This window comes from Gallus gallus, chromosome Z (assembly GCF_016699485.2).
Source record: "Gallus gallus isolate bGalGal1 chromosome Z, bGalGal1.mat.broiler.GRCg7b, whole genome shotgun sequence".
NCBI classification, from domain to species: domain Eukaryota; kingdom Metazoa; phylum Chordata; class Aves; order Galliformes; family Phasianidae; genus Gallus; species Gallus gallus.
The window spans coordinates 25,858,514-25,880,432 of NC_052572.1; the positions used below are offsets into that span (position 1 = coordinate 25,858,514).

The following is a 21,919-nucleotide window of genomic DNA, read 5'->3' on the forward strand; positions in this document are numbered from 1 at the left end:
CACATGTTGCACAGTGAGTCCATGAAGGCTCTGGAACTGTTTGTCAGAGATGTTCAGAAATCCTGTCTAGAACTGCTGTTGTAGTTGCCAAACAATTAGAAACCTTCTCCACTTTTCCTCTTCTCCATGTGAACAAAATTTCCAGGTGATGGAAAAAATAAGTAGATAGGAATAAGAAACAAACACCTCCCCTGCCCGACAGGGGGGTTGGAGATTAATGATCCTTGAGGTCCCTTCCAACCCAGGCCATTCTGTGATTCTGTGATGATAGTCCTGAAACTGGGCAAACAGAAGGCACTTCATTTAAGTAAAATAATAACAATTCTGCCAAAGCAGCTTTGTAGAAAAGAATGTTGTTTTTACCAGACAAACATAGAAACTTGGTTTTTCACAAAGAACAGTGTTAACTCTTACAGATTTCCTTAGGACTTGAGTTTTCAAGTACTAATCTGAAAGTACTGTTTTTATCACAGGGAAAGTGGAGTTGAATAAAGGTCTAAGAGCTGTATACGACCTAATGCCATTGATGTGGACACCTGGATACTTAAATAGAGCCTTGCAGGTGATGGAGAATGTAGCTTCTTTGCCAGGAGACAGCAAAATCTGCCAAGAAGCTGTAAGTATGAAAACGGCATATAACCTGCATAAAACAAGAAATTACATACATGCCAAACTGCAGTAAAACTTGTAAATTACTTGCCTTGCTAATGAGAAGATATCAGACCTTTCTAGGCCCAGCAATTTTTCATAGCTCTTTGTTGTCCAAGAGAGGTGGTTTAGAACAGAGATACTGCTTTAGTTGGCAAGCCAGCAATTATGTCTATCGCTGTGTCCTCGGGAGTAAGTATCTGCTGTTGCTACATGCCATTTATGTTCCTGTTGAGGTACTTCCCAGTTCACTTAGACACATACTTGAAGATAGAATGTCATGTCTTGTGCTGCTCATGGCTAATTCTATGTGTCCTTTCAGGTGGTTTTGTGTCCTAAATGGTACTGCTCTGGAGGCAGTTCAGAGTGGTTTCTAGAAGGGTTGCAGTGTGCTCTTATGGAGAGGATGGGTGGATTTGGTCTTTTTGTGATGTTAGCTCTGACTAAGAGATGCTGGGATTTGAATCACTCTGAGGCTTCAGGCTGCTCCTGGACCAGCCAGTTTAGGTGGAGTAAACCACACACATGGGATGCTACATAGAAAAAGCACTGAGGCTCTCAACATCCCTTCCAGGTGCTCTTTCCAGAAGGGCTGCATGGTGATGGGAGTCTCCCCTTTGTTTGCACCAGTACTAGGCTCTGTGTTTCCTTTGATGTACAAAGGCCAGGTCACTGATCAGCTGGTTTTCCTGATGCTCAGTACTGAGAAGCAGGTCTTCATAATACATAATAATGGATTAAGACAAGGAAGGAAGCGTTACATCTGAAACCTCCACCATTTTATTATTTGGGGTTTGATTCAGCAGTTTTCTTTCTTTATCCAAGTCTGAAGAACTTAGCCTAATAGATTAATAGTTTTTTCTACTTACAAACATTTGACAAATTAAGGAACTCCTCAGACTTTTCTGGGCAATCTGCAAACATCCTAGTGCTGAAACAGGATTGCATCTGGTGTATTGGGTCATGGCACTAGTAAGTACAGGCCATGTTGTATATCATTGTCCTGACATACCTGCACAATAGCGGTCACTTGAAAAAGATATAATCCTGTTTTTTCAAACTTGATTCTTCTCTAAAATGTAATATTATCTTCTAGCTGAATAAATTTTCTTATCTAAACATGAAGTTTTCAAATTGAAACTTTTTTAGTTGCACAGTTTTGATGTAAACATTTTCTGGTGATTTGGTTGATCGTTATCAATCACTTATTTTTCAGGATTTAAGCTTTCCTCTGTTTCTCACTAGCAAGGTCTCTTTTTCTCTCTGCCATTACTATTGGCAGAAAGAGTTTCTATTACTGTCAGAACAGAAATACTGGTTTAGTGTTGTGCTATATTGTTTAACTCTGAACAAGCAAATTTTGGTATGTGGGATTGTTTGAGAAACTCTCCAGATGAGAATTTATGTATTTCCAAGTACGTAGTTAAAATTTCATTGATTTTTATCCTGTTTCAGCATTGGTAGTTTATGAATTACATTTTAGTGCTAAGAATGTTATTTCAAGTAAGCCTCATTTTTATTCTTCAGCATTATATACTTATGCTACAAAAATGAAACCTTATAGGTATCAAGAGACCTTTTGCTTGTGGCAAATTTCATAGATTCCAAGGTTACACAGTTACCTCTTCAGACTGATAAAGATTTAGAATAAAGATTCACAGAAGGGTAACAGCTCTTTATATTTGTAAAGGCTGAACTTTAAAATGCAGTCAGCCTGCATTCAGTAGTTTAAGTTCTGACAATCATGTTATTCCCAGAACAGCAGCAGCATCCATCTATCAATTCCATATTTTGTATCAATAATTGATAAGGAAATAATTTAGTAAGTTCCACAGTGATGCTAATGAGGGTTTTTTTTGTTTGTTTGTTTGTTTTTGTTTTTGTTTTTTTGTTTTTTTGGGTTTTTTTTGATGCAGCTTCAGTTATGAGATGGTGGTTCTCTTGGTAACTCTCAAGTGGAGAACATGAAAAAAACAAGAGCCATAGAGATTAAAAATATACCAATATGTTGTATGCCACATTTCCATTTCTCCTGATAAATTACCCAGCTTATGACAGAAATGAATGTTGTTGTTGTTGAACAAGTGATTTCCCTCCTATTTTCATGAAAGAGGAACCAGGATGATCTATTAAATACTATATTGTTTGGATGTTCCACAGTAACATCTTATTTAGATGTATCTGTGATTGTGTATCACACTGTCACAGGGGCTACTGTTTAGCATTAGTATTTATGGCTAAGTATCAGACCTAGAGGAGACATTAGTCTAGTGCCTGACGCATTCTCAATTACCAGTCAGTGCCTGACTCACAGAGAGTTGACAGAGACCTGTTGACAGAGACTGACAGAGTTGTTCTGCTGCAGGGACTTCAAAATGTCCAACCTCAAAAGTCCAAAATGCAGTATTGAATTCTTCCAAGAATGAGTCTGTCTGCTTTTAGAATTTATCATTTAGAGTTGTCATCTGGAACTACACGCTAACTTACAAAGCTGTTTGTAAAGTTGACAGTGGTATTAGTCACACTGTAGTTTCAAACAGTTTATGCTAACAATGACAAATGTGATTGCCCAGGTTGATGTTCTGGAGACCGTTTTACGGTCTGTCCTCGAAGCAAAACCTGGTCCAGAACCATCTGAAGAAGCCAAAGAAGTAGAACAGAAGTCAGAATATGCAGAATCAGAAAAAACGGAGCAGTCTAAAATACCCGAGTACTACAGCCAATTCAAGGTAGGAAACTTTTGTTCATCTAAATATTCTAAGCTGTAGATCTCCTTAGTACATACTAGGAGATAAATAAGTTCACAGATTATGTAGTAGAATGACACTCTTTCAGTGCACCAGGAGTCTACCTGGCATTTTTGAAACTGATGTCACCTTACATTTTCACTTACTCAAAGAGGAAGCAGCCTTCAGACAAATAAGTGCTTAAGGCCACTTGTCTTTTGTCTGTCTGCTGGGATTTTATCTTCACTTTTCATACATCAGAATGATAAATCTAAATGCTGTTTGCAAAAGTGGTATGTCATTAGAGATCCATTATCTGACCTTGTGTGGGTTCTTGCTCATTAAAATAAATTGTACTAGAGATGAGACCATCCTAAATTTATTGTCCATTTATGTACATCAAATACAAAAGTTGCATCCTATACTTTCAGTCTGGATAATAAAGTAAGGATATCTGTCTTCCTTTTTATCTTCAGTTTGTCACATTATTGACAACAATATGAAATTCAAACATTACAGCATAGCTATATGGTATTTTTTTTTAATCATCTCATAGCTATATAACAAGCCCATTTTATTTAATCATCTCTGATTTGTGTTGTGGTAAAAATCAAATACCCCAGATTTAAACTATTCTGGCTTATTATTCCAGGAGTAATGCTTTCTCCTTAGACCATCAGTTTCCACTGTTGCTGTCATGACCTTGAACAGCTCTGAATACAGACAGTTGCTCTAAAGAAATTTCAGAAATTAGATGACTATTACCATATGGTTTCACATTGCCAACAGTTGCTTTTCCCTTCTTTGTTTTATATTTATATACACTATTTACCACTAATCTTTGAATATTACACTTAAGCACTTACGACTTTGTATTTGGAGTGTTTGGGAATGAATGAGTGGACAGCATGTGATAATTCATGCTTGGATGAATTACAGCGAGTTAGGTAAATACACATGCCCTTTGAAGGAGAGAATGAGGCATTTTTTTGTGTCTGTTATTGGCCATCCATTGTCTACCCTTGAACAAAATAATCAAAACAAGGTCTAAATGTCAAACAGTGGGGAAGTGTTGCCAAGAAGATATTTTTCTCATTGCTTCAACCTTTCTTCAAGTTCTGTAATTAACCCCGTTTCAGGCATTCCGTGATGTAGTAATGAGTACCCTGATATCGATCAAACAAACTACTTTGTCCGTCCTTATCTCTAAGGTCTCTGAGAAGTCTGAATATAAGGAAATACACAGCAGTTACATGAAGCGTAGGTATCCAACAGTAAGTTTATATATAAAGAAGCCATAATTTCCAATTGTTTTGATGAGGAAAATGAGCTTCCAAGACAGAATGCCACTCCTGCTAAAGTCTGGAAGAGCTATTATACTCCTCTCTCAAATCAATTAAGCCAGCAGCAGTCAGTTTTCCCTGCTGAACCCCTAAAAAGTAGCAGGACAGAGGTGAAAGTACACTAGAAATACATATAGATCTATAGGAAGTTATGGGTCTGACTGCTCTGAAAAAACCTGGGATGTTGGCATTCATTGCCAGTGTCCTGGCACATGCTGTTTAATCCCAATACAGAAATTGCACTTCTGCTGCTGAAAGGACTGTTGCACTTCATCCAGCCCTGTGTTAGCAAACATGTCCCACTCTTTCTCCTGGTGCTCAAAATAAATTGCTTCTGTCTTATGCTTGTCCACTTCTCTTTCACAAGTGATATACCTGGGCACTCAAGGTGAAGCATCTGGGCTTTGTCCAGACATACAGTTTCTGTACCATGTTCTACATGGTTTTCTACACTGTCTTGGACTTTATGTCTAGTGCAAACCTCTGAAAGAGCCACCTGTAGAAGTGCCTGAAAAAGCTGTGGCAGCCTATTTAGGAAATTAGATACGTGAGAGGCAGAATGTCCTTCACCTCCAGCAAGCAGGACTTGAGAGCCTTTGGCTATTTCCAGATAAAGCCTTCAGAGCAGTAATTTAGAATCTTGTGTCTTACACTCTCATTCATGTTGTAATTACCTGTTTCCAGATATCATATTCTGAGGCATGCTATCAGTACAGTGTTCCTTAGGCAACTCCTTCCATCTGTGTCAGTGATCAGTGGGCAAGCATTTCATCATATAAATGCTGAGAGCACCCTCTTTAAAAGCAGTGTACCTTCTCTATCTGCGTGCAGAGCCCTGGAGACTGCTTATAAAAATCAATGAGTTTGCCATTTAAGAATGTGCCCTTCTGCTACCTGCAGGATATAGCTATTTTCTTAAGTGAGTTTCACTAATGTATTACAGCAGACCAGAGAAGATTCCAGAGTTCAGTAGTACCGGTAATGGGTTAGGAGAGAGGCCCAGCTAGTTTCCAGTTCATTGCATTTCTTCTATTTCAGTTTCATACTGCTTAGTTTTAGCATACAAACTCTCTTTCCAGCATATCCTCCATAGTGGGTAGTAGGGAGACTCTGTATCACTTATCAGGAATTGTATCCATTTCCCAAACCCAAACCATGTTGTCTTCGTATTTATTCTGGATATACTGTAAATTCACTCATAGCTCAAACAGAAGAGAGATAAATATACAGATAGTACTAATTTTGGTTTTAATTCAGTAATGTCACATTCTTTCTGTTTATAAACTTTGTCATAAAATCAAAGGCAACAGAGCCAAATTCCCAAGCACCTCTGACCTGCACACATAGTCTTAAAAGAGCTTTATATCTGCTGTCAGTCGTGTTCAGACTTCCCTGGGTCTGACAAAACAGAAAACCTGTTGTAGTTGTATTGGCTGAGGTGGGGAGAGGTAAAAAGGTATCAGAAGAAGCTCTCCAATTTCCTTTTTCAGAAGAAGGCATAGCCTCGAGGCTAGAGTTGAGCTGCAGTGCCTTTGCAGACTATTGCAGTGGGTGCTGGGTTAGAGGAGCGCTGTGGGCCAGCTGCATAGCATGCAAGCTCCCAGTGATAACTGGGAATGGAAGACTGAATGTCATTGTGCCCTCAGAGCTGCTGTTCTCTGTGATGATTAATAATCCCATCTTCTTTCACTTATCTTGCAGTGCAAATCAATAGGGTTTATTCAAAGAACACATGAAAGAAGCACATGGGTGTACCTATCTTTAGGATACCTGCTTACTTTAAACATTTCTGCAAGTGCCTATTTCAGTAAAGTCCTTTATTTAAAAGAACAATCAGGAAAATGTGTTCCTATCTCATGAATGAGCAAGGGTTAAGGAATGTGCCAGTGCCAAGCTGTCTTCCTCCCCCAGGAAACTCTTTCCTGGCTATCTGTGTATCTGCACTTTTAAGGCAATTAATCAGCTTCGTTAGAGAGCCATCAGGCCAAATATTCCATAAAACCAGAAATAGTATCACTCGATGACTCATCATCTTAAGTGGATTAATATATTTATGCTGTATGAGCTCTAAGTAAGTAAAACTCAAGGAAGTATTGCAGTTTGTTACTAAAGCTATATTTTTAGTTACATTGTAGAATATACCTGAATAAATATTACTTGCTTTAGCTCTACTGTGTCTAGTGTGTGTAAACAGAGTGAAACCTCAGATCACAGTAACTGTTGGTAGAAAATCATGGAAGCTACTTAGTATGCTATTAGTAAGCAAGTGTTTAAAGTGATTTGCATCTGTGGAGAGTGATGCTAATGCAGGCAGTGGGGAGCACATCAGTCAGTCAGCTTTGAGTTAAGACACAAAAAAAGGTGCTTAAATTGAATTTTCATGATTGACTGGTCAGCTGATCTTTGTTTATACCAGCTGATTACACTTGGAAAAATAAAGAGAATTTCAGTAAGTAATAGAACTTTCTTGTTTCAGTTTTATTGCTCAGAAAAACTTATTTTGGAGGTTAGCATTTCAAAAGAAAGAAGTGATACTTGCTACCACAGTTAAAATCCTTAGCTAGGACAAAATGACCAGCCTGGATCAGCACAGCTAGTCATTAGATTCAGACAACTATATATTGGTTGTTACAGGGAAGTGCTTTGTCACTGATCATTTTGTGACTGACTCTCTCCTTCTCTGTCCCCCTCAAATTCTCCTTTTTGTGGTAGGAGCTGTACTCTAAGCTGCATTCACTTGGCAAGGTTGAATCTGAAAGCCTGTTAACCCTGACCACCCAACTCGTCAAGGAAAAGCTGCCAGCATGTGAAGTGGAGGACATCGCAAAGCATGAGCAGAAGCTAAAGGAGTGGGAGCAAGAACAAGCATTTCTCATTGAGAGAGAAAGAGAATTGAGAGAAAAAGCTAAGCAAGAACTGGAAGCTAGGAAGCTAGCTAAGGCATCTGCTTAATACTGGAATTCAGACTGCCATAGTGGTATGCATTCCTCTGTATGTGAACTGTTCACTATTAGTATTTCACTTAATTACTGCTGCAAATATGACTGTATGTGACTATTTACTATATGCAAATAAATCTATTTCCATTTTGCCTGCTTCCTGAAGCAAAAGCATTTGTGGTTTAGAAATCATCATGTTTATGATACATTTTCTTCCTGTTGCCAGCCAGGCAGGGGGTGGTATGGAGACAACACAAAGAAACAAAGGCACTGCCTGTGGTAAAAGTTGTAGAGGGTAGAAGAAACAAAAGAAGAGGGAAAAATTTCAAACACAAGTTGTTTCAGTGTGAGTTTCTCACAGAAAAGAATGCCTGGGCCACTCTGAACTTAGCCACTAAGAGGATTAACGTATGTTGACTGCTTTTTTTTCCTGGCCACTTGGAAAATTCAGGCTAGTCTACACGGAGCTGGAAGCCTACTTCAGACTGTTTTTGAAACAGGGAGTTAGCACTTGCAAAGGCACTTAGATGTGCCTATAAAAATGCTTTCCTGTGAGGAACTGAGAAATTTCCAATTTCACTAGCACATCCCTGCTCCACTTTTAAGGTCAGTAGAGAAACGGGTACAGTCATCTCAGCAAATGGGCCTCATTCTGCACTGCATTTCCTTTTATGTTTTGGGCACTGTTTTATGGTTCTTTTTTGACCTAATCCCATTTTTGCCTCAGCTGCATACATAATCCCATGCCCTAGTCTGTGGATTGTGAAAATAATGTAGCTATTCATAGAGAGCAAAAGAAGATGGCAAGGGAGAAAAGGTTGTGGGTTGCATCATGCTTACATTCCCTGTTGACACAGAAGCTTATCGAGACGATTTTCTGCAGCTTCTTGCAGGCAAGCTCCTTAAAAAGAGAGAGACCCTGACAACAGCCTTTCTCTATGGCACCTTGTTGTGTTAACAGTGGTGCCTCAGTGTGCTCTACCACAGTATCTGAGAAGTATTTCCAGTTTTATCATGCACCTGTCTAGCCTTAGAGCTCTAAATCTCACATCAGACGCTAACTAAATCCTTTGAGAACAGAACATGCTGCAATTCTCTGAACTTATTTGTAGTTAGGCATCTTACTGGCATTCACCAAATACTTTGCCTATTCCCAGTGAGTACACTCACAACTTGATTTCTTTCACATCTGAGAACATGACAGTAGGGTTCTTTGCACTTCTTGTCAGCAATTCCTGTGGTCTGTCCCATAGTGCAGTAGCAGTGCAGTCTCCAAGTGAGGGGGTGATTATGTGTTTTGGCCTCACTAATCCAGCAGTAGCCTTTTCAGGCAACTTTGCTCTTATCAATTCTCCTGAAGTTTTTTTTTCCTCTTAAGTGCTCCTAATGCTTTCTAGCCTTAAGGGAGAGTGGGAGGCCAACACACTTCTGAGAACAATTTTGTTAAAACTGGTGGCTTGAAGATCAGCATTCCTAGCTGGCTACAAGAGACTGAAGTGTCCTTCCTGTGCCTATGTTCAGTTTTTCAGCATGAGAACATGGGTTGTACCTCCAAAGGTTCACAATTGATCCTGCATCATCCAGTTTTGTTCTCAGCTTCTTGATAAAAGAATGAATTCTTCTTCCAGGGATATTCTGCACACTGTCACATTTTTAAGATGTAGAGGGTCTGCTGTATGGCTTCAGCCATCTCAGCTGTTGCTCCCATGCCTATGAGATACTGTCTGGCTAGGCCACAGTGTACACTGCCATGCTTCTAGTTGCTTGCTGGCATCTCTTTCTTGGCAGCATCTAGAGGCTGTTTCTGGCCTCATCTCTGCTCACTCACCCTGCTGGGTGGACATGCCAGGATGCTAATGCTCATCAGGCTCCAGTAAGCAGCCAGCTGCCACGTCCCTGCTATCTCACAGAGCATGCATCACTTCCCACATAGCTAAGCCCCCTTACCATTTATGTAGATTTAACTGCTATAGCAACAGAAAAAAATCTTCCTCAAAGCACTGACCAACCTGTTAATATTGCAGGCTGCCTCCTTTTTTTACTCTTAAGCACTGGGTTTGAATGCTTTTGGCCCGGCCTGTAGCCAGAACTCTGAGCAGATACAGCCTTTCATCCAGGCATGAGCTTTAAATAGACTGTGGAGAACAAGTGTTGTGTGACCTTGTCCTCCAGGAGAGATTTTCCTCACCATGGATAATACATACTCTGCAATGGACTTTAATCTGCTCCCATCTGCCCCCTGCTCCCGGGAGAAGGGAGTTTCCCCACGAAGTGCTTTGCAGGCATCAGAGCAGATTGTGGCGGCCAGACAAGAGGCACCAAACCCAGTACCCATGGAATTGGTTCAGACCATTCATAGCTTAAGGAGCAAGAAATTCTGGCCAGTCTTGTCACGAATCTCTCAGCTCAGCATCACCCTGAGTGAGAAACCTCTTCTGATGTTTCCACCAGCCCCACACCCAGACCCCTCTTCCCTCCTTGGCATGCCACTGGTATGTATTTCTCCACAGTACACTTGTCTCCCATCTTCTCTGCTCCCCCACTCCAGGTCTCACCACCATCTCAGTAGTGACAAGTTTCTGCCAAACCATTGTCTTCTCATCAACCAAATTTCCCACAAGCCTACCTGTACACTCTTGAATTTGCCAGCAGCCCCTCGTCAGCTTTCTCTGCTGCACAGCCTCCCCTCTGATCTCCCCATTGATCCTCCTGTACGTCCAGCCACCTCCATTTCCTTCCCACTTGCCCTGTCTGCACACCCCCTCTGTCTCAGGCAGCAGGGCACCCAAAGCTTCAAGCCCTGCTCACAGTGAGGAGGTTGGGAGCCCCAGTTTGCAGATGCAGTGCACACATACCAGCCGCATGCCTTGTAATGGTTTTCCCAGTCCCTCCACTAAATGTAACATTATGGTGGCCTTGGATGAGGATTTCCTGAAGATATCATAGAAGTGGGGCTTAGTAAAAATCACTTGATTAATGCGCAATTTTGAATTGAACTTCCCATCTTCAAACAGCACTTCACATGCTGCTTTGTCAGGTCTTGATTATAGAGCAGTGTTATTTGTTTGTTACTTAATCCAGTTGTTATCCTGCATTTGCTCTCTCTCAGAAGAAGAGCAAGGTGTGCAGGAGCACAGATAAGGCCGGAGCCTGCCCAGGGCTGCACCCACCCAGTGCCAGGAGCTGTGCTGTGCGTGGCCCAGGAGAGATGGTCTGTGGGGTTGGGGCTGGGCAGGGGAGGGACCAGGTGTGTACACTGCATCTGGCTGGGTTGTGGGAGCCACTGTAGGTTGCAATGGGGCTCTGCCTGTCATTTCCTGATGGGGCAGGGGTCCTGTGCTCATGGCTAAACTTCAGTAAAAACCTCATACATCTGCTCCTGGGTCCTGCATCCTTCAAGATGGAAGAATGGCCCAGGTCACTTTGTGACAGAATTTGTCCAAACTTTCAGCAGCTCCCAGAAGTGAGTCTGGGTCCCAGATAGCCCTTCTAAGCAGATGCCCGTGGCTCTGTGGCAGCCATCATCTGCTGTGGTGGAGCTGGTTTCATCTAGAGGGGGGTGAGCAGAGGCTGTACAGTAGTGTTTGATCCAGTGCTGCTTAAACACAAGCTTTGATGCCAAAGGCAGTATTTACATATGTGCATATAAACATATAAAACCCCTACTTTTATGTTCTCTACAAATACAAAAAGGATCAGAGTTCCTCTAGTTCTGCACCCTGGTGCATGGTAGATGCAAGCTCACAACCCAGCAAGCCCTCCTCACAAGGCCACGGTTGAGCTTTCTGCAGTGTGGCTGCCCCTTGCTGCGTGTCAGACAGCTGCCAGACACTGCTGCAGGCAGACAGGGCTGTTGCAGTGCTCCCTGAAGGAATCTCTCTTGGTAGTAACACAATCTCTCTGTGAATTGCCTCTCCTGGAAATGTTCCTTCGCATCCTGTTTTCTTCCATGACTACAGCTGTGATTTGAATTAAAGCTATTTCAGTTTCTCTCTTAAGAGTGCATTTGTAGATCATTGGAGTATGTCCTTCCTCATGATAGTTTTTGAATGATTTCCCTACTTCTTATCCTGTTATCTATGTGATAAAGGCTCCCTGTGCCAGGAGCAGTGCGTCTGCCTGCAGTCACAGTGCTGCATGCATGCACGGTGACCACAGGCCCAGTGCCCCTGCAGCGCTGCAAAGGAAACTAATCCTTAAGGAGCAGAGCTTCCTCAGTATGTCTGCACAAGCTTTGCTGCTGCTGGGAGAAGCACCGGCACTTCAGGAGTTAAAGTTCAGCCTTCTGCTATCAACTCTACTGAATTAGGAAGTCTGCAGCTTCCCAGCTCAAATCCACTGCAGACAACAAATATGCTGCTGATTAGGTACGCAAATACGTAACTCTTCCACAAGTGTCATTGGCAGAACACTCCCAGCAGAGCTCTGAAGGTCGTATGCATTATTCACAAGGGGAAAATTACGTATTTATTCTCTTGCAGCTCAAATAAGTGTTGCCTGGAGACTGCTGCAGATGGGCCCTATTAGCCGTAACACCAGACCTGGTGTACGTGAGGCTGGCGCACACTGTGCCACACACTCCTTGAAAGGGATGGCCATGTTTACAGAAGGACACTGCTCCTGGCTTCAGACCTGGCTCACAGAGCACCATCCAACCCCGCAGGTTGTGCCGCTGGGTCTTGCTGGGGCTCTTTTGGGGGACAGTATGGGTTAACTTTGCAAAAGTGTCTAGAAAATAGCAGAGTACATTTGTGGAACATAAATTTAGATTTCACTTCCCAGAAGTGTAATTGTAGGAAATGTTCATACCAGGACATGGCGCTTTTGCTGCAGAAGGAAACCTACTCCTGATATACGTGAGGAACACTTGACCTTGTGACAGAGGCTCCATTGGAATATAACTGTTGTGAATGAGATGTTGGCCAAGAATTAGGCATGAAACATCAGTTCAAGAATAAATTTACTAAACGTGACAGAAACTGTGCTGTCCACCATGGACCAAGGTCTGCACAGAGACATACACAGCCTTCAGATAGGCCTTCAGCTTTTTGATAGAAGAAGTGGCAAAGGCCTTAAGTTGCAGCAGGGGTTGTTCAGGTAGGAGGCATTTCTGCTCAGAAAGAGTGGTGAGGCATTGGAACAGGCTGCCCAGGGGGTGGTGGAGTCACTGTCCCTGGAGGTGTTCAAGAAATATGTAGATACATCTACACATCCAGAGAGCAGCCATAGGCATGTGTTGATGGTTGGATTGGATGATCATAGAATCATAGAACAGCTTGGGTTGAAAAGGACCACAGTGATAATCAAGTTTCAAACCCCCTGCTATGTGCAAGGTCGCCAACCACCAGACCAGGCTGAGCAGAGCCACATCCAGCCTGGAATATCCATGATCTTGTTGGTCTTCCCAGCTTTAATGATCCTGTGATTCTGTGATTCAGCAGTCACAAAGCTGTCACTGAACTCTGAGCAACCAACACGATACCATCTCTGCTGCTGCTCTAAAATGGTCTGATATAATCAAGTGCTCCCAACATATTCTGAATTGAAAATGCCTGAGGCACAGAAAGAACACTGGAGCCCATTCAATTATCTGGATTATCAATATATCTTGTTTATTGCAAATCCTGACAGTTCTTCCCCAGAATGAATTGGGAACGAAACTTTCAAGTCTATTCTGCTCTAATGAACAGGGTAGCTGCTGCTGTAATTTTATCTTTGGAAACTGTAAACCCTTGCTGGAAACCCTGGCTCACTGTCCAGGGGGTTCGTATTAAGTATTTAAGTGGCTCAGCCGTTCAGCTTAGTATCAGCTATTCAAGCTCAGCTACACAGCTGGACTGAGATATGATGAGATCCATTCACAACAGGTTTTTGAACCTTCACAGGTATCTGAAGGTAGCTACAGTTTATACAAGTATTATTAGCTCTGTTTATATCAGGATATAGACACCATTTCACATATCCTGTCTGTCATCCACAGTGTGCAGTGTGCCAATCATGGAACATGCAGTCACTTTGGCAGTGGAGCTGGCAGCAGATGCAGCTACGCTCCTCCTCCTCACACCTCCTCACACTGGGAACAGTGATGCTGGAGCCACTGAAAGGTGGAGAAGCAGCTACATCAAGTGGTAGGAATCCACAGAAACCACCAGATAGATGCTCAGGAAGCATGCAGAACCCACTGATTTGATTCCTTAGTTCTCAATATTTCAGGAGATGTAAATGATTTCATTTCAGGTGGAAATGGTGCTGTGCATGTAGTCAAAAGCCAGTAAATCCCCTAGAAGCTGAGGGTATTCAGCTTTGCTCAGGAGACCTTTATCCTCTGCTGGTTTGGGCTCTATACAAGGAGGACAGTGCCCTGTGGGCTTCATGCGAGCCTGGATTGATGGAGTCAATGGGAGGTGAGGTAAGGACTGCAGGAGCAGTCAGCAGTGAAAGACTGCTGTAGCCCTGGGGATGTGCTGGATCTATGATGCGTCACCATAGACATTACTCAAGTGAACTCTGTGTGCCTCTCTTCTAGGAGCCATGGAAAGCTATGGCTTCCTCCCAGACATAAAGCACTAAAAATTGGTATTGAACAGCCTCCAGGTCTGGGATGCCACAGAGCAGATCCATCATTTTAGAGAGACCCAAGAGACCTATCATGAGGGATTACAATTTTCCTGTGTTTTCTGAAATGCTTCGCAAGCTGATTGAACTTGTTCATTAACAACACTAGTGGAAACAAAAACCCTCCTCATAAGATGCACTGAAGAAAAGATGGCACCAGGGGTGGTCCCACCAATGTAAATCTAGAGCCATACCTTTCAATTACAGATGGATAATTGAGATGGCAACCTGACCTGGCCTGTCTAAAACGTTCATTTTAATATATTTTAAGAAGGATTGGGCTACTCTACCACAAAGCTCAAAAAGCCTCGGCACAAACACATGCAAGATTATACTCGAAGTATAGAATTCACAGCATTTACTCCCATCATCTGGTCTTCATTTCTCTCTTCTTTACCACGCTCAGCCCAATCCAAGCCAAGAACAATATTTCTTATTGATACCATTGGAAGTCAGAAATGCAACCTTAGAAATTGGAGAAAGAGAAGGGTTCACAAAAAGGATGTCTGAGGAGGAGGGAAACCCCTCAGTGACACGGCTTCTCTGGGGAGCCAGCTCCCCTTGCTGCATGCTGCTGGTTACCATCACCCACTGGCTTGCAGCTCACTGAGGAGAAAGACATACATGGTCACTGCTGCACCTTGCTATGGCTGCCATAAAGCAAAACTACAAAGCCTCAATTCCCAGCCTTTTCTATGTCCTTTGTGCTGACCAGCTCTGTCCTGCTCACCAAGATCAATGGGCAATGGAGGTTGTGTCCACCGGAAACAAGCAATGCATTTGTGTTAAAGTGCAACCAACTCTCTGCTTTGGAAAAGATTTACTTTCTAACCAGGTTGGGCTTGGTCTGATATATCTTTATTGGGTACCATCTCTTGACGCAGCCAGCTGAATGTGTACTTAATGAAAATGAGGTGTTATGCTGCTGAGGAATACAGAAATGAGAACAGAAAGAAGTCATATCATGGTATATCATGGAGATATTCTACACCTAAAGAGATAAATGTAACCTTTGTTTACTTTTGAATTTCTAAATGGTTCTTATCTGATATTAAATAGTCACTGAAACCTCAAGCAAAACTCTGAGTAATAGGGAATCATGACTGAAGGGAAAGGGAAACTTATAAGTACATACATACACGAAGACAAGAAACATGCCAACACCACTTTACCACTTTTGTATTTTATTGTGGAACTGAGTTTGTTTCTTTTACATCAAATATCCTCAATGGAAGAGGGGATATTGCACACAAATATCATAAAAGCACTACATATTACTTTCACTGGAAACTAATTTTCTACATTAGATATGACTGGATAGAATAGAAGTGATGCAGGATTATAAGACATAATACCATACACAGCTGCAGACTGACACAAACACCATTCAGAACAAGAGAGAGGAGGTGTGTGAGGTGCTTCTCAGTAGCAACAAGACTGTTTCTTTCCATAGCTGGGAAGAAAATGGCTGCATGCAAATGCGTGAAAGCATATTTCAGATTTGTTCTTTTAAAGTTGTGATTACAGCCCAGTCTTGAAGAGGTAGCTCCTGCCACCTGGAGCTCCTAGCAAGTCTAGCACAGAGAAGCTTTGTATTATTTTTTCTTTTTTTTTTCTTTTTTTTTCTTTTTTTTTTTTTACCTCTTGATATGCCATTGTTTTATTTAGTTGTTTAATTTTTTAGATTTTTTGTAAAGTCACAACAATCAGACTTTTTTTGTTTTTCTTTTAAGTACCAAACATTTTTAAACCAGGTGGACCATATAACTGCATTCTAAGAAATGCTTACCCCAAATTGCTTTTAGTGTTTTGTTCAATTATTATGTGAAAAGATGAAAGCTTACAGTTTCTTTCAAATGTAAAGGTTATACTTCTCCTTTTCTAACAAATCCAGACCAACAATATTACTAATTCTCTCAAAACATCATTACTGAGCAAGAACCTCTGGCGACAGATGAACAAAGAGAAGCATATGACAGAAATGTCCCAGATGTACAGTAAGCGCTCTTTGGAGCTGACTTGCTTGTAGTGGGAGGGATTCAAAATTCAATTAACAAATCAATTAAATCTTAGTAAAATGAGTACTGGAACTCTCCTAAATAGAGTAAGCTATCATAGACAATTTTTAAAAAAACATTCATATACACAGTTATCTCCATTAACCACTGCATGTAAGGTAATTTTAAAAAATCAAAAGTGAATTCTATGAAAGATGGGATAAAAAGTAGAGGTCAATGACATCGGGCCCACCACAGGACTTTGAAAAGGCATGCATGAGAGGCCCTGTCCAAGTTCAGGAGTGGGGGATGATCTCTAAAGGTAATTCTTCATTGAATTTTATTAAGTAGAATAGTTAGTAGCATAACGATCATGACTGGGATGCTATTATGGATAACACCATCACTTAAATGGAGTGTCCTTTACACTCAGATATTGAATCTTTATAATTAATCAATAACAAACCATGCTCCTAGAAATCTATGCCGATCAACAGCACTCATCATTAATGTACATGGTACATTTTGATGACTGTTACTAAGCTAATTGTGTAGTGTTATGACTAGCACAGTTAGATTAGTTCCACAGACAGGAAAGACATTAAAGGGCAAGAGGAGGGAGTTCATCACTATGTTGCACCCAGGCGTGGTTACCATTTAAAAGGAAATGGATGGAACGGGCCTTACAATACCTCAGAGGAGCCAGGCTGGGCTTTTAATATTATTGTAGCAGCAGAAAATGAATGTACATTTTAAGATTGGCTTTAACTGCCTTTTTTTTTTTTCTTTTTTTTTTCTTTTTTTTTTTTTTTAATAAGTAAAACAAATGCTTGAGCCATCACAAACTTACTTTGAGAGATTTAAGGCTTGATTCTAATTTACAGTAGGATCAAGTGACTGTAACTTCCCTGATTGTAGCAAAATTGCTCCTGATTCACACCGGTGTGAGATTTGTCTCAGGACCACTGCTGTGCCTAAAACAGATTTTCTACCAAAGCAAAGGTACAAACTGTTTCAGCTTTTGTCAGAAAACCAGAAGATCTGTTCCCATCCTCTCAAAAAATTTGAAATCTTACCTACATATGAAAGCAGACAAAGCAGAAAGAATTGCAGAAACAGTACAACTATTCTGTCAAACACGTTGCCTAAAACTTTGAAGATTATGTATTACTAAAGCAATTTAAAGTAAATGATTATGAGCCCAGCAAGTATGTTTGCTTTCACAACACACTTCTAACTGCCTTTTGTGCTATAGTCATTCTGACTTATTCTTACAAACTTAAAAGGTGTAGCAATAAATAGAACAGTATTGCTAGAGATACCTAAAAAAAAAGAAAAAAAAAAAAGAAAAAAGGAAGACATTAAAAATAAATCAAAAACCCCAACAACTGACAAACAGTAAATTCACAGCATTGAATGGGCCTTAAGAGCCCCAATTAAAGGGCCCTAAAGCATAAGAAAGAAAAAAATTCATAAAAATTAGGAGTGCAAACGTATACCTATTAAACAAAAATATCCTAACAATGTAAATCTGAAATAAATTAGAAGTAAAGAAAATAAAATAAGGTCATAGTTCACTACATTTTGAAATGTAATACCAGCCATAACAGCGAATCATACAGACCAGCACATATCCCCATTTTGGAGGCCTTTACACCTTCTTTAACTTCCAATTCACAAATTTTCTTCAATGCAATATATTTCTTTTATTATTAGGGTAAAATTTCTGAAACTAAAAATCCAGACTATCTTGAATCACAGAACTACATGCTGTTCCTCTGCAAGCAGTCTAGAGAAGGAAAGGGAGAGGAAAAGAAGGGGGAAAGGAAAAAAGGAGGAAAGAAAAGGAAAGAAAGAAGGAAAGGAAAAAAAGAGGGAAAGGAAAGAAGAAAAGGAAAAAGGTAAAGGAAAGAGGGAAAAAGGAAAGGGGAAAAAGGAAAGGAAGAACCAAAAGGAAAAAGAAAAGGACCTATTCTAGCTTATTGCTTGTTCTATCATCTTGCAAGATCTTCTGAGGATTGAAAATGTAGCCTACATCCCTGTAAATACTAGGCAATCATCATTGCAAATCTTATCTTCTGTCATTCTCAATAGATTAATTTTACTGTCAAAATGGCCCCTCACCCACCTCAAAAAAAGGTTTTGGCAGTTAATGATTTTCAACTAATTTTACCTCAATATCCATTCTCACTAGAACCTTAAACAACATTATTCATTTACCTTACAAAACTACTAAAAAAATTGCCTTCATCTGAAAATTTTTCTTTGCATTTTCCTGTAAATGAAAACTTTTTGTTAAAAATTCATCTATTAAAAGTTCACGCAATGCTAAAAAAGGTTTCTGTACATTTGTTCCCATATTCACTCTTAAATTAAACAAGTAAAATAAGGTAAGACAAAGGAAGGTTGAATACTGTACAGACTCGCAGGCAACCTTTTTATCATTCTGAATATTTCAGTAAGTTTTGCAACTCTGATACTGGACACCCCTTCAATCTTGCTTTCACAGTACAAAAGAAACTTTCAAAAAAAAAAAAAAAAAGAAAAGAAAAGAAAAGAAAAAAAGCTCATCTTGCATTGTTGAGCTGTCCAGGTGCAACAGTGAAGTGTTCACATGACTAACATACGCAATTCATAGCACCAAACTGTTTGACCAGTCAGATAGGTTTCTAGTACCACACTCACGCTTCTTTATTGGTGTAACTATGATCCTAAACAGTTGTTTTATAAATTTGCTGTCTCGACAGTAAAAAATAAGTGCATCAAGTTTCTTTGTACATTCAAGTCACTTTCTAAGGCAACTTGTCTACTGTACTCCCAACTGCTTTGGTATTTTGCTTCAGTCAATCAACACTTGACATGGGTGTTTAAGCACATGGACTGGTCAATTCTGAGTGGAGTAAGTGGACTTTCACTGGGAGCATGCCTTAGACCAACAATTCTGCATGTTGAAAGGAAAGTTTTAGAGTGCTGGATGGGATTCAGATGATGTGCATATTTGGCCTATGACTGTTATGGCATGTCAGTATGCAGAGTTCAAACTAAAGTGGAAAATGGCTAATGAGAGTTTAGGTCGAACGTCCCTTCCTAGACACATTCTGTTTCTTCTTATTTTCTAAATAATTTGACTTTGTAAAGTAAGTATCCCCATTGTGATAGCTCAGATAGATAAAAAGTTTAAAATTTCTTTTCATACGAGAGCATAAGCAGACTGCAGTAAGCGGTACATCTATTGCCATGAGACTAATGCAGATCTAAGTAGTTATTACTTTCTCCTCCTACCCCTCTCTTTCTCTCTCTTTGCCCTCTCTTTGGAGGGCAAACGCCTATACCTGGCAGAAGTCAGTTAGGGTTGCTAGTGCATGGTTTCCAAAAGTTCAGCGGAGATGAAACTGGATCTGTATTTTCGCAGTAATCTGAACCCTACTATGGGAATGTTGTTACTTCCCTTAGCAATCAGCAAAGACTGAAAAATATTAGTGACTTGCATCACCATGACACAGTATAGTATTTGGCAGGTATATAGTTCAGCAGTTGAAATAGATGGGTCGAACTTTTAGAAAAAGTGTTTTCAAACTGAAGAATTTCTGGAAATGAAGTTTAGTGTTGTGGTGCACGGCCTGTTCTTACAGTTCTATCTTGCATGCAGGAAAAGATTCATCTTGCATAACAACGGTGCTGCTGCTTGCCAAAACCATGATGTTGAGGTCCTGCTGTTTCTCATGGGTCTCTTGGTACCATTCCCTCATCACTTCTGAGTCATGGGTTGGGATTAAGGTCACCTGCAACAACAAAAAAGGAGAGCTCTTCAGACATGGACAACAGAAACAACTGATGAGAAGTAATTGTTAAATTCTCAACCAATAAACATGCTTTCCTTTTGTAAAGAGTGGATCTTTATGCCATAAGTAGTAAGGTAAATGGACAGAAAAAAGGAAATAGTTATGTAGGTAAGATAAAATGACTGTAAAGAGGCAGCTGATTGAGGTAAAACCTTGTCTCTGTTATGTAAGTTGTTTAGATGTAGCTTTCCAGAGAAGCAGAAAAGTGTAGTCTGCATTGATAGTCCTTGAGGCTATGGCCAAATATTTTCATTATTTATCACATTGAAAATGCATGAGAAGTATTCAACTGCACGTGATTGCTATTCAAACTGTGGAATGTTCACTTTTTTTTTCCTTTGCAAGATTTCCAAGCTTAGGTTGTATATGGCATAGTAATAAATAGCCAAATAGCCTTTTAAACCAAGAGTTTCAATCTGTTTTATTCTCCATAGATCAGAAGGGTTAGAAGGGGAGCGGCTGAGAATGTTGCAGCTCTGTGCTCCACTTGAGTTTCTGATCACATCACTGGTGAAACAAGGTGCCCTGGCAGGGAACCTCACATCCTGAGCATCCACCATCCACTCCAGAGCTGCTCTGGCTTTGCATGGCTGCTTCCCAGAAAAGTTTTTATTTCCAGGCAGAAATACGAGCAAAGAGCCTACCTGCATGTTGCTCTCCCACTGGGCCTTGCCCTCCAGCAGGGAGTCCAGAACAGCCCTGCTTGGCTCCTCAGCTGCAGCATCATTCCCGCTCACCACATAGTAGGATGACCGCACCCTCTTGAAAAACTCAACATCAACATTCTTGCTATTGCTGTGGTTGGGAATGTACACCAGATCCAAATACACCGGAGGTCCTGGGGGCACTGCCGTAGATTTTGCTGACTTAGTAGTCCCAGGTCCTTTGGAAATGTAACAGAAAAAGAATATACCCCAGGTTGGTTAAAAACAGGCATTTATTAATGACTGTTGTAATTGCTGAGGTGATATCTCATAAGATAGATACTGTTGGTTAAGTATAGGATATTTCTGTGTCTTCTGAAACAATTACGGAATTACCCTTCTACACCTAATGACATGTTACATTTTTTGCATCCCAGTTGTTGTACTGGGAGGAAAAGAACTGAATAGACCTAACTGTCTATATAATATAATAAAAGCTCACTGCCACATATCCAGATATTGACTGAACCTTTCCCAGTACAATGCTGCTATTCTCCAAAAATTATTACAAAGATCTGAGAGTACTGAATCACATTTAATAAATGGCAGTATTAATTTCTAAGTTAAGCAGTGCAGCTTTTCAAACATCTCAGATCTGCATCATTATGAAACCCAGAGTTATATGGGGAGCCATACAGATTTGAATCAATCTTTATTTACATACATAAATCAGCCACTTCTCACAAAAAGTTGGGAGAAGCTGCAGTAGCTAGTGCACTATCTGAGAAATGCTTCAGTCAAAAGGAAGTTAAAATTTTAAACATTTGTATTACTTGTACTTGTTCACTGTGTGAACTGGCAGTCAGGATTCAATAAATATTTCTATTCAGATGAGGACCATTTATATTTTATTAGCCTCCTCATGATGTAATAGAGGATGATGCCTGGTACACTAAATTATCTAAGCAGCACGCTTTATTTATGGTCACATGCTGAAGGGCCATGGAAGCCTGTTACAATTGTCTAGCGTGATCTGACATTCATCAGAGGGCCATATGTCAAATAAGCATCATAGTATCAAAAGATATTCTGAATTACAGCATTTTTATCTATTTGGTTTGTTACAAAATCTTTTATCATCTTTTATAACAAAAAATTTGTGACA

The 21,919-nt window shown here is 40.5% G+C and overlaps 2 protein-coding genes across 3 annotated transcripts in view; one reads left to right on the forward strand and one right to left on the reverse strand.

The window, feature by feature from the left end:
* The window catches only part of MRPS27 (mitochondrial ribosomal protein S27), a 46,496-nt gene extending 38,675 nt beyond the window's left edge, over positions 1-7,821 (forward strand). For both annotated transcript variants that reach the window (XM_424803.8, XM_046905615.1), the window contains exons 9-11: positions 474-616; positions 3,222-3,377; positions 7,430-7,821. In XM_424803.8, the coding sequence (XP_424803.2) occupies positions 474-616; positions 3,222-3,377; positions 7,430-7,669 (539 nt within the window). In that variant the 3' untranslated portion in view covers positions 7,670-7,821. The remainder of the gene's footprint in view (positions 1-473; positions 617-3,221; positions 3,378-7,429) is intronic.
* Positions 7,822-15,438: 7,617 nt separating this feature from the next.
* MAP1B (microtubule associated protein 1B) overlaps positions 15,439-21,919 on the reverse strand; it is a 71,569-nt gene continuing 65,088 nt past the window's right edge. Inside the window, exons 6-7 of the mRNA XM_004937371.5 lie at positions 20,755-20,993; positions 15,439-20,050 (exon numbers count right to left, since the gene is read on the reverse strand). Coding sequence (XP_004937428.4) covers positions 19,895-20,050; positions 20,755-20,993 — 395 coding nt within the window. The 3' untranslated portion in view covers positions 15,439-19,894. The remainder of the gene's footprint in view (positions 20,051-20,754; positions 20,994-21,919) is intronic.